The sequence below is a fragment of the Danio rerio genome, chromosome 18 (genome assembly GCF_049306965.1).
Source record: "Danio rerio strain Tuebingen ecotype United States chromosome 18, GRCz12tu, whole genome shotgun sequence".
NCBI lineage: Eukaryota > Metazoa > Chordata > Actinopteri > Cypriniformes > Danionidae > Danio > Danio rerio.
In genome coordinates this window covers 41,898,444-41,911,793 of record NC_133193.1, presented here as the reverse complement: position 1 = coordinate 41,911,793, position 13,350 = coordinate 41,898,444, and the positions used below count along the sequence as shown (strand labels likewise).

The 13,350-nt window shown below is 32.4% G+C and overlaps 1 protein-coding gene across 15 annotated transcripts in view; it reads right to left on the bottom strand.

The window, feature by feature from the left end:
- myo5aa (myosin VAa) overlaps nucleotides 1-13,350 on the bottom strand; it is a 154,671-nt gene that overhangs the window by 64,880 nt on the left and 76,441 nt on the right. For all 15 annotated transcript variants that reach the window (XM_068214929.2, XM_073930023.1, XM_073930022.1 and 12 more), the window contains 6 exons: nucleotides 12,450-12,556; nucleotides 9,746-10,011; nucleotides 7,733-7,814; nucleotides 7,493-7,633; nucleotides 6,124-6,249; nucleotides 681-764 (listed from right to left, as the gene is read on the bottom strand). In XM_068214929.2, the coding sequence (XP_068071030.2) occupies nucleotides 681-764; nucleotides 6,124-6,249; nucleotides 7,493-7,633; nucleotides 7,733-7,814; nucleotides 9,746-10,011; nucleotides 12,450-12,556 (806 nt within the window). The remainder of the gene's footprint in view (nucleotides 1-680; nucleotides 765-6,123; nucleotides 6,250-7,492; nucleotides 7,634-7,732; nucleotides 7,815-9,745; nucleotides 10,012-12,449; nucleotides 12,557-13,350) is intronic.

The following is a 13,350-nucleotide window of genomic DNA, read 5'->3' as shown; positions in this document are numbered from 1 at the left end:
TAATTGTGAAATATTTTTGAATACCTTCCTGAAAAATCCACATAACACACCCCTGGCCCTGAAGGCACAGTTGAAGGCATGAGTTTGACATCCTAATACAAGCTGGTATGCAGTGTTTTTTTTCTGTCCGAACGCGTCTCTTTAAAGAGCAGTCAGATGTAGAACTGCTGAGTCATGCTAAAGCTAATAAACAGCTCTGTTCTGTCAATACTCCAGATGCTAACTGTGTGAACTAAGAAAGAAAAAGGATACTTAATGACTAAAACAACTAGAAATATGAAAGTATACACCCTGAGCTGTATATATTTAATGCTGAAACTGTGACACCAGGCTGAACTAATACTTCTTGAGCAGCAGATGGCAGCGTTCCATTGACCTTCTCAGATTTTAAGCCTAATTTAAGGTCAAAAATATTGAATGAAAGCACCCTGTTTAGGGCTGATTTTATGATTTTATGGCTGGTTTTCTCTAATAGTAACTTACTTCATTAAAGTGTATTAGTTTCAGGTTTATAAACTGCTGCATATGACCTAGTGTAATGGCTATTTTTGTTTTGGTTCAACCCTGTCAGACTTATTTAAGGTTTTGATGGAATTATCCTGGTTCTAGGCCAAAATATCAGAACGTTTCTTTGGTAAAAAATGGGCAGAAGTCAGAATGACATACTGATTTTCACTCACCTTACTGGCCTTCAAAACATTTATCTGCTCCTCATTCACCGTGTCTTTATTCTTCTCCAGAAAACCATCACATTGATACTCCACCTGACAGACACAGAGAGACAACAGAAGTTACTTTGTTGCAAAGACCAATCATATATGAGTATTTTCTTACTCTGCAGTAATAAAAAAAAACTACTTCTCCAATCTTCTAAAGACAATATAATGTATTTAGATTGTAAGATTTAGTAATACAATAATGTTTAAGCTAAAGTTATTATTTAAAATATTATAGAATCATTGCTAGTATTATGGTACTTATTTAGATTTTCATTTTACATTTTCTGTATTTATTATAATTGATGTTAGTAACCAAGTTGTGTTTATACAGTTGTAACTATAATTATATTTATTTACTCTCTAAGTAAGTAAGTAAGTTTTATTTTAGTGTTCATTCTCTCTCTTTTGTCTGTTGTAATGCTGCATTTATACCATAGTAATCTGTTAGTGTTTGCTTTGCTCTGGCTTTTCCGGGTTAATTTTCGTGATCTCCAGATTTCATAAGAGAAATACTGAGAGATCTCTGTAGATTGTTGGCATTTTATGCCGTTCAGCCTTATAATCTTAAAATGTGAGCAAAATCACCTGTTTTGCCATCACTTTAGACATTTTGCTAGAGAATTTCTTTATTTTAATTGAAGTTAGTAACTAAGTTGTGTTTAGTGTGTTTGTATAGTTGTAACTATAATTATAATTACATTTATTTACTCTGTAAGCAAGTTAGTTTTATTTTAGTGTCATAGTTTTTGATTTTTGCATTTAAATTTTTGGCTTTTAATTTTCAACTTTATAATAATTTTCGATAAAGTTTTAGTATTTTTGTTGTTGTTTACTGTTTACTGCTTACTGTTTTATACATATACATATATATATATATATATATATATATATATATATATATATATATATATATATATATATATATACATATATATATATATATATATATATATATAYATATATATATATATATATATATATATATATATATATATATATATATATATATATATATATATATATATATATATATATATATACATATATATATATATATATATATATACACACACACACACACATATATATATATATATATATATATATATATATACACACACACACACACACACACACACACACACACATATATATATATATATATATATATATATATATATATATATATATATATATATATATATATATATATATATATATATGTATGTATAGATAGATAGATAGATAGATAGATAGATAGATAGATAGATAGATAGATAGATAGATAGATAGATAGATAGATAGATAGATAGATAGATAGATAGATAGATAGATAGATAGATAGATAGATAGATAGATATTCTGTCTGGTTCTCGAATCCAATTGGCTGATAGCGGTGAGATTTTTTGCAATATCAAAACTCGTACAGCCTCTTCACTCAAGTGTATTACTTCGCCCTTATAGAGTAACTGCAGATTAATAAACTCACTACAGTTTGACAAATATTGCAGCTGCTAGACAACAAAATGTACTTTTTAAAGGCTTTTAAAGGTGAAAATGTAGTTGTTTAGACTGCAGCTATGCAGTTTATTCATAAGGATAGTGCCTATTTTATATATTCATAATTTCGGAGAGTCAGCATGTCCGCGGCCAGCCTGTCATAGTGAGCAGAGTAAAGATAGTTGACGTTCCGCCACAAGATGGCGACAGAGACCGCAAAATAAGTCCTTAGAGCTGAAAAACAGCATTTTCTCAGCCAAATCTCTTTCTATTGTATGTTGTAGTGCTGTATTTACACCATAGTAATCTGCTAGTGTTTGCTTTGTTTTGGCTTTTCTGGGGTTAATTATTGTGATCTCATTGCAACAAAGACATACTGGGAGATCTTTGTAGACTGATGGCATTTCATGCTGTTCAGCTTATTAATCTTAAAATGTGAGCAAAATAACCTGTTTTGTAATCACTTTAGAAATTACACTAGAGAATCATTCAAATACTAGCTCAAAAGTGACATTGGTGAATGAGCAATGGTTTCTGCTGTTCTGACGTCAGCTGTAGATGTGTATGAACGGCGGAAGAAGGTAATTCCTCATTTGATTTACTTTATATACACGATTATAACTGAACACATCAAACTTGTATATAAACACAATATCACACTCGTAGCAGTGCGAATTTGGTTGTTTATCATCACTAGTGGGACATTAAGGCACTAGGCCGCAACGCATGCCACCCACCAGTGTCGATATATAGCCATATCGCACTGCTACTCATGCAATATTGCTCATATATATACACACATACATAACATTAAATAAATCCAATATTATATAAATAATCCATTATATTAAATGGGTATTATTTAAAGTATCGTACATGAGTAGTGCTGATTAGAGAAGTCATGCCTGATTTAATCCTGATGGTGTTTAAGAAAGCACCTGCTAAAGTTCAAGCTCAAGTTCGACTCTGTGTATTGAATGTCTAGCGCACACACTTAATGTGTCTTATGACCCCCGCCTCCATCAGTGTTTCCTTATACATTGAACACCATTTCTAAAAACAGATCTGTAGCCTTCATGTGAAGAGGTTTGCAGAAACTCTGTGTCATACAAACAACAGTCTTTCACATGAAGAAGACTTGACTCTGTTTACAGCCTGTGGTTAGCATGTTGCTAAGCTAACAGTATGACACTAAAATAAGCTCTATTTAAAACCTATTGAACTGTATTAAGGTGTGTTTACAAAACATAGTTTACAACAGAAGTTTACTTAGTTTATATGAAGTGTAATTAATTTCTAAAATGTCAATCAGTTTTAGACAGTAGGAATTGCTTGTCTGTTACTGTACAGCTATGGAAGGAATTAAAGGGATAGTTTACCCAAAAATGAAAATGTGCTCACTATTTACTTACCCTCAAATGATTTCAAAAATGTTTGAGTTTCTATATTCTGATGATCACTAAAGAAGATATTTTTAAGAAAGATAAAAACCTGTAATCATCGACGTCCAAAAACTATTACAGAAGTGAATAGTTACAGTTTTGCAGCTTTTGTCAAAAAATCTTCTTTAGTGTTCATCGGAAGACAGAAACTCAAAAAGGTTTGAAAAAAGCACAGGGTGAGTAAATGATGACAGATTCTTTAAGATCTCTTTAAGACAGTGTTTCTCAAACACGTTCCTGGAGGACCATCTACGCTGCATGTTTGTATGTCTCTTTTGTCTGTCACACTCATTACAGGTCTTTTAAGTCTCTGCTAATGAGCTGATGATCTGAATCAGGTGTGTTTGGTTAAGAAGACACTGGAAAATGTGTAGAATTGGTGACTTGAACATTTTCTCCAGAAATACAATGTAATATATATAATTGTTGTTTGTTTTGTTCTGCAAACTACTCATGTTGTTTTTTTTTATAAATTTAAAAGAAAAAGACAATTTGTCAAATCCACAAAATGGTGCCATGTTGTCACACATGATTATATATTCATTTTTAGACAACACATTACCAATGTTTTAATTTTAGAAGAGTTAGGAAAGCAATTTGGTAAAAAAAAAAAAAAAAGAAAAAAAAAAGAAAAGATTTTTCAACACAACAATATTTTAAAAAACCTTTTCTGACTAGTTATCTTTTTAGAAATATATATATATATATATATATATATATATATATATATATATATATATATATATATATATATATACATACATATATATATATGTATGTATATATATATACATATATATATGTATGTATATATATATATATATATATATATATTTTTTTTTATAAAAATTGTGATTTTTTTATGCATTTATGTGTTTATGTAAATTCCTAATGTTTATTTTGTATATAACCTTTTCCATTAATGAAAATTTTTCTTTGCTAATGTTGTCATTTAAAAAGGCGGCAACACCAAACCTCCAAAAATTTAGTGAATTAAAAAGGCTGATACAAGGCATAAAAAATGTTTTGAGCAGACCGGCTCTTCATCAGACAGTGTTTATCACAGTATGTTGATCTTTTTATATTACGTAACATTCAAATGTTACATTTAAACATAACATTCTTTCAAGAGTTCACACCCCCCCTGAAGGACCCGGGGAAAACCCACAAGAGCACAGATAGAACATAAACTCCGCACAGAAATGCCAACTGGCTGGGTAGAGACCCGAACCGGAGGCATTCTTGCTGTGAGGCAACAGTGCTAGCCACTGGGCCGCCGTGCTGTTCTATAGAGGAAAAAGTGGAGTAGAAGGGGTGGAAGAGGGGATTCTTCAAGACGAAGATGACAAAGGTAAGATGCTTTGGTTATTTATACTAAGTTAGGAATTGTCTGATTGGTGGATCATACATTAGCTTGACTCGGGACCAGCCGTGTCAATCATAAGCACGTGAGCCTCTCGAAATTAGTTTATAAATAAACTTCACGTAGTGCATTTAGTTATTGCCCAGCAGGCACACAATGTCATAAGATGTTAATATTAGGTTAAATTTAGGTCTTGATGTCAGGTGACCAAAATTCAATGTCTAGCCAGTGTCAAATGACGTTGATATTTGGTTGATTTTAGGTTGTGTTAGAAACGTTGAGCCAACATCTTAAACCAACGTCATATTGACATGAAATAATTTATTCGACAGGTATGGCAACCAAAATCTGATAGACGTCATAGTGGTAATGTCCACACAACATCAAACTGTAACATCATTATACTGTATATTTGGTTGATATTAGGTTGAACGTTGGACATTTACTTTGGCCTGATATTGAGTTCTGAAGTGAACCTGATTTTCGTTTCTAAACAAAATGCAATGTCCCCAAGATGTTGGGGTACAACATCAATCTGACGTCATGTTGACGTCTTGTGCCTGCTGGGTGTTAAAGGCCATTTCGTCATCATACAATAAACTTCCGTCATCTTCTCATCAGTGACATGCATCTAAACAGTCTCTGGGTCAATGCCTGTAAAGATTTAAAGATCTTCTTGGACACTATTAATGGTTCCAAACAGTTTGAGAAAATTATAAATCACCCACGTCTTGAGGTAGTTCATTATGATGTGATTTACCTTCTATGTGCGATTTGATTGGACAGTAATCACAGGCCTGACTTTTCTCATCCCCATAGATAAGAAACAATAAAGTAGTGACTGCAGGTTGAAGGAAAGTAGTGGAGTAAAAGTACCAACACTGCACTAAAAATGTACTCAAGAGAAAGTAAAAGCACACATTTATAAAACTACTTAGTAAAGTACAATTCCAGAGAAAAAACTAGTCAATTACTGTAGTTTGACAGTAGTTAAGTATACACCACTGATGAAATCACACAAACAGTACTATATACCAAAGCTCATCACAAATGCTAGAGCAGCCTGTGAGTGTGAGTGTGTGTGTGTGTGTGGGTATACCTTATCTGCAAAGTGCTGAATAATGAAAGCTTTATTGGACATCCGCGGCTTTTCAAAAAGTGCACACGTCTTCAAATGAGTGTTATAGAGTTTCTGAGCCCAGGAGTCATCCGAACCCTTCGGCATCTGAGAGAAAAAGAGGTTGTACAGTGTACAATGTAAGAACAGTAGTATTAAACATGATTTAACTTCATGTGTTTCTCAGTTTTAGTTTTTTAAACTGTATTACTTATACAGTACCATTACAATTTTGTTTTTGGAGTAATGTTTTGTCATTGTTTTATTATTACCTTTATTTTTTAAGGAAACTAACATTATAGACTTTTGCTAAGACTTTTGCTAAGAAAAAAAAAAAAAATTAAATAAATATATATATATATATATATATATATATATATATATATATATATATATATATATATATATATATAAAAAATTTGTGAATAAATTAAATTTAGAATATATAAATAAATTAAAATTAATAATTAATATTAATTACTTCAGTGAAAAAATAACATTACCTAATCACCGCATCAGCTAATTTAAAAATTAGTAAAACAGAATACAGAGGTCAAAAATGAAATTGCAATGTACTTTCAACAAAAGGCAAGGAATTTAAAAGCTGATATTTAAAGTTATATGTTTGTTAAAGCACTTCCATAAAATCCATAGTACATATATATGTAAACCGACTCATAAAACATCTGTAAATCATTATGCATATAATAAAATGCCTGGTTTACAGGGATGGGCTATATGCACACAGACCTTTAATTTTCAGCCAGGGCTTCCAGTGAAGTGTCTTTCCATTACAAAATTATCACGCTGAAGATATGATTTCTTTAAAAATCAGCTATCTTCCCTGCCTGTTAGATATATGATATGAAGTGGGTCTTACACAAGAAGCACTGCATTAAATTCCATTTCCCCGCCATGTCTTTAAAATATGACCGTTTATTTTACCCCAGTATTTTCAATGGAATTTTTGCACTATCCTGTTGCAATTGATGACGCTAGGTCTTTCATCTCGTTTTACGCTTGAACAACTAAATGAATGCTTAAGTCTATTTAACTGAATGTATTGTGATTATATTACAACATCGATGGTGTAAAAACAGCCTTGTGAAAATCAAAATAGTCACATTAAGCTTTCACCAGAAGTTTATCGTTGGGTTTAAAACTCCAGCTGTGCATAAACCCCAATAAATTGTTATAATAGAATTATTTGATTTGAAAATTGTGTCTGAAAAGTGTAACGTATAATGAATTGCACTATACACTACCATTTTCTGTGCATATAGAAGTTATTATGGATGAGAGCAAAAAATGAAACGCATTCTAAATTTATAGCAAGACTGTGACATTGCACCTTGCACTCTTCATCCAGCAGGTCCAGGATGCCCATCTTGGCCTCTATGAGGTTGATACACGGCTGATTATCATAGAAATCAATGAGAGTCCAGGGGATCTGCTCTTTCATATACTCCTCCTGCTCCAACTTAAACACATGCTGGACACGAGAAGACAGAAAGATCACAATTTATTTACAGAATGGATAATTATTAACAATCAAACATGAATGGAGGAGATCTGGTCTCAAATGGCTCACCATGTTGAACTGTTGCTGTAGTTTCTCATTGGCATAGTTGATACAGAACTGTTCAAAACTGTTGATTTCAAAAGTCTCGAACCTGGAACAATAAAACAGAGCGTCACAATTCACTTTGGTAAATCTAAAACAACGTCCAGAGTTGGTAGCTGTATTATCATCCTAATGTGAAATGAATCTTTTCAAAGTAAAAAAAAAAAAATGTTAAAATAAATGCAAATTAGGTGTGTTTTCATCAAGTTATTTGGTAGTATTGCTGGTGATCACCCCCCAGTGGCGATTCACGGAACAGGATCTCTCGTTTTACCTGATCTCCGATTAGTTTTACTAGTTCATAGACATTTTAGTGAGACGTTTGTGAAATGAAAAGAAATAAAACGCATTAATTTTCCTTGATAGAATGACCTTCCCATTTCCACATAGATTGTTGATTCACTAGTAATATTCAAATGACAACTTACTAACAACTAACAATTTTTGCACATTTGTACTTTCTTTCAATCACTCCACATCTCTAAAAAAAAAAAACACTGTGAATTTATGAAATGCACAGGTGAGTGGGCTTGACAAACCCCCTGTAGAAACACTCTTTTCTCTATTGAAAAAAATGACTTTGACTTGTTCTTCATTGTAGACAATATGAACACATATTAACTTGGCCTGTCTGCAGTCCCGACCTATCTATAATAGAGAACGTGTGATGCATTTTGAGGCGCAAAATGTGACAATGAAGACCCCATACTGTTGTCCACCTTATGGCTAATTTATACTTCTGGATCAAGCACACATGTAGCTCCTGCACAGCCCTCATGTGGTTACCGCCAACACTAACAAGCACCTCTTAAAAAACTACACGTCACCAGGACGCATAGCACAAGCTCTGTGATTGGTCGGCATGGTAGCTATAACAAGTGTGGGCAGTGCTGAGAGCCACGAACCTGATGGAGCGAGTCTTTACAAGTGTCCCCTGAAGGAGCTCCAGATTGAAACTTATGTTTTGTGTTTACCTTATGATAAAATTGTTGCACATACTCTGAATAAGCGAGTTTTAGCTTCTTGTACAGTAAGATAGCATTCAGAAAAAATAAAACGCGAAAGAAACTTGACACAGTGGAACATAAAAACTTACTGTCAGCGAACGTTTTGGAGGTGTTATTGCAGAGCAACACAAACAGCACGCAGAAGTATAAATGCATGGCTATGTGCAAGTTAGGCGAAGTCATTCACAGCGATCACTCGACGCAGAAGTAAACCAGCATTTACGACTTGTTTGCAGGCTGTTTTTTTACGACTGTTTGTCTTTAGTGCCTAAACGTCTTTTAATTGTTAAAAAATAAAGAAATTTTAAGTGAAAAAGAATGGCAACATTATAAAGTGGTAAATGCTTTACTGTTCCAACTTTTTTTTAAATGTGTTGCTAAACCAAAATTGGAATACATGTGTATTTTAAAAAATAAAAATCATGAGAAGCACATTTAGTGATGTTTGTTGCATTGTCTGTAATGAAATACAAATCAAAGTAAATTTAGAAATCACTACTTCCTTTTTTTATGTGGTTTTCCATGCTGTTCCAACCTTTTCTGATTTGAGGTTGTACATTGAACAATGCTTAAACAAAGTTTAACATTTTCCATAGATGCCAAGAAGTGTGCTTCCTGTGCATCTACATTTAAAATAATGAACTTGAGTTTGTAAAAGAAGCGATACGTGAACAATGATTTCAATCACAAATGTCTAGCGTACACCATGCCTAGCAAGTAAGAGAACTGTTGCCGGTAGAAAAGCAAGTCTTATCAGAGTGACCCATACCATAATGTACTGTACTGAACCATATCACTCAGTTGCAATGAGAAATTGGTTGTGACAAAGAAATCTGACAAAGAAAAAAAGTAGTTTTTTTTTCCTTCATAATTTTGACGTGATACTTCAAATTGCGCGTTAAAGCAGGGTGATGTAAACCCAGCTAGTGTGTGTGTGTACTGTATGTATGTATCTGTCTGTATTAACACACACCCGTAAATGTCCAAGACTCCGATGAAAGAGTGTTGCTTGACCGTTGAATGCAGAGCTTTGTTCACGTGGTCCACAATCCAGTTGAAGAGTTTGGCGTAGATATGTTTGGCGAGAGCGTCGCGGGCGTTTATAGCCTGTAGTTTGGGTATGGGCTTTATGTATGTCTCAGTCGCAGTCTTCAACTTCTTATGACAGAGCCAATGAGACATGTCTTGATATGTCACTCCCATCAACTCACAAAACACACTCAGGTGACCGTTGTTTGGCTGGAGGGGAAAAAAGTAAAAGAATTACATAGTTATTACACAATACAATACATAGTTACTGTGAGATTTGGTGCGATGCATGTGGGTAAAAAATATCCTGAAGGTATAAAAATGCAATAAAACTTTAAATAATTTCACATTTGAAAAAACTGACAAATCTCTTAAATATTGTTCCACATTATCAACATCATATACCGTGTAAAGTTGGAATTACAGCTTTAAACCACTTGAAAATCATCAATTGTCTCTAAATATAATGGATTTATTTGGTATGAGTCTAAGTAAAATGTTGATATTTGTTTTATTACATCAAGATCTGATAACATTTCTTCCAAATTTCAAATAAAATACTGTCATCTAGACATCTACATATTTTATTTCCCAGAAAATAACAGATAGCCAAAATAACAAATCAGAATTAATAATTAGGGTAATTCCATCCAATATAGATTTATTTCTTCTGAAGATATACACTACATGATAAAACTCTTGTCACCAATCCAGGTTTTAGGAACAACAAATAATAACTTGACTTCTGGTTGATCATTTGGTGTCAAAAATGCCTTATCTGAAAGGTAAATGCCTTTAGATAAAGCTGATTTTACCAAAATAAAATATAATCATGTCTTGATTTTTAATTATTTAATTAGATGGTAAGGTCTGACTTTTGACAGAAATAATGTACAGTATAGAATATAAAGTCATGGTGCAGTGGAAAAATAACAAATATTGTTTATGACTCCTATGAGCTTGGAGGACTGCATCCATACATCTCTGCAATGACTCAAATAACTTTTTAATAAAGTCATCTTGAATGGCACAGAAAGCGTTCTTGCAGGACTCCCAGAGTTCATCAAGATTCTTTGGATTCATCTTCAATGCCTCCCCCATCACCCCAGACATGCTCAATAATGTTCATGTCTGGTGACTGGGCTGGCCAATCCTGGAACACCTTGATCTTTGCTTTAAAGACCTTTGATGTGGAGGCTGAAGTATGAGAAGGAGCGCTATCCTGCTGAAGAATTTGCCCTCTCTTGTGGTTTGTAATGTAATGGGCAGCAAAAATGTCTTAATAGCTCAGACTGTTACTTCACCAAACTTGACTGATTTCAGTGAGATTTTGGGTCCATGTGCGTTCCAATAGGTCTTCTGCAGTATTTGTGATAATTGGGATTAGGAGTTCAACAGATTATTTAATCAGAAAAATCTACCTTTTTCCAAACGATCAACTACTATAGAAGTTGGGATTGACCATAAAATTTTTGTCAGGTAATGTATACAGTTAAGCCTGAAATTATTTATATCCCGGTAAACTCTGACTTAGAGTTAGTTTTAGTCAACTAGTAAGTTTTTTGGGGGGCTGGAAATGACAAAGGCGTTTCCTAAATGATAATAAGATGATGTACAACAAGCATCATTGTGGAAAAAAATATATATTTACATGTGAACAAAAAAATAATCAGAATTTGCTAGGGGTATGAATAACTTTGGGATTGGCTATATATAAATATATGTATATATATATATATATATATATATATATAAATATATATATATATATATATATATATATATATATATATATATATATATATATATATATATATATATATATATATATATAAATATATATATATATATATATATATATATATATATATATATATATATATATATATATATATATATATATATTTATATATATATATATATATATATATATATATATATATATATATATTTATATATATATATATATATATATATATATATATATACACACACACACACACACACACACACACACACACACACACACACACACACACACACACACACACACACACACACACACACACACACACACACACACACACACACACAGTTGAAGTAAGATTTATAACCCCCCTTTGGATTATACTTTTTTAGGGACAAAATTTTTAGCCCTTTAAGCTATACATTTCTTTTGACAGTCTACAGAACAAACCATCGTTATACAATGACTTGCCTAATTACCCTAACCTGCCAAGTTAACCCAATTAACCTAGTTAAGCCTTTAAATGTCACTTTAAGCTGTATAAAGGTGTCTTGAAAAACATCATGGCAAGGATAAAAGAAATCTGTGATTAGAAATGAGTTATTGTGTTTAGAAAGGTGTTGAAAACATCTTCTCTCCGTTAAACAGAAATCGGGGGAAAAAATAAACGGGGGCTAATAATTCAGGGGGTTAATAATTCTGACTTCAACTGTATAAAAAAAATAATAATAATAATATGTACGCTGTGATAAGCACTTTATTAATGCCTTTTAACTTTGCTCGCTTAATGTTTGACTGTGTCTTAAAAGTGTCATAAAATGCATTCAACAGTGCTGCACTTCAAAACTTTTGTTCGGTTATCTGGTTTCTGTTTGAACTTTAAAGTCAACATCAGACTCACTGGAATAATACTGCTGTCCGAGTCTCTATCCTTCACGTCTACATTTCCAAGGTGCAAAATGGAAGCCAATATCTGAAACAAGCCCATCTGATAGGACTCATTTATACCTGAAGAGAGAGAACAAAATAAAAATATGAAAAACATCAAGAAATCAGAGCAGAAATGGCGTTAGCATATTGCTAAGGTGACAAGACAGTAACATATAGGGCTGGCAGTCGATTAAAATATTGTAATTAATCACAAGATGACCATGAGTTAACTCGTGATTAATTGCACATTAATCTCACATTTTCTCTGTTCTAAATATATGTAAATCAAAAACGGCAACACCAAGGCGTTGGTGTTGCCGAATTTGATTTACATTTAGTTTGCACTTTTTGCGGTTTTGGCTGAGCACCCAATTAAGAGAGATGTGCGTGCTTTTGTACAGGTTTTTCTGTTCTAAATATACCTTAAATTAATATAATGTTGCATCCTGAAACTGTATAACAACATCAGGGACTTTTGAATTGTGGTTCAACAGTAGCATTAAAAAGACCAACTAATGAAACTGGCCTAGATAAAATTGAAAGGTACAAACAATTATATCCATGTCTGTATTTTAAAAACATTTTTAAATTATTTTTAAAAAAATCATATCATTGATTAAAAATATTTTGTATTTGTATTTTGTCAATTACATCTAAATATGATACAGCATGTGCAAACAGGTTATACTGAAACCTGTATAATGTAAACATTCATTCCACACAGACTGATGTATTTTAAGTGTTTATTTCTTTTAATTTTAATGATATTGATTACAATTAATGAAAATGCCAAATTCAGTATCTGAAAACATTTGACTTTAACTTAAGACCAATACAAAGAAAGGATTTTTAGAAACATATGCGCATGCACA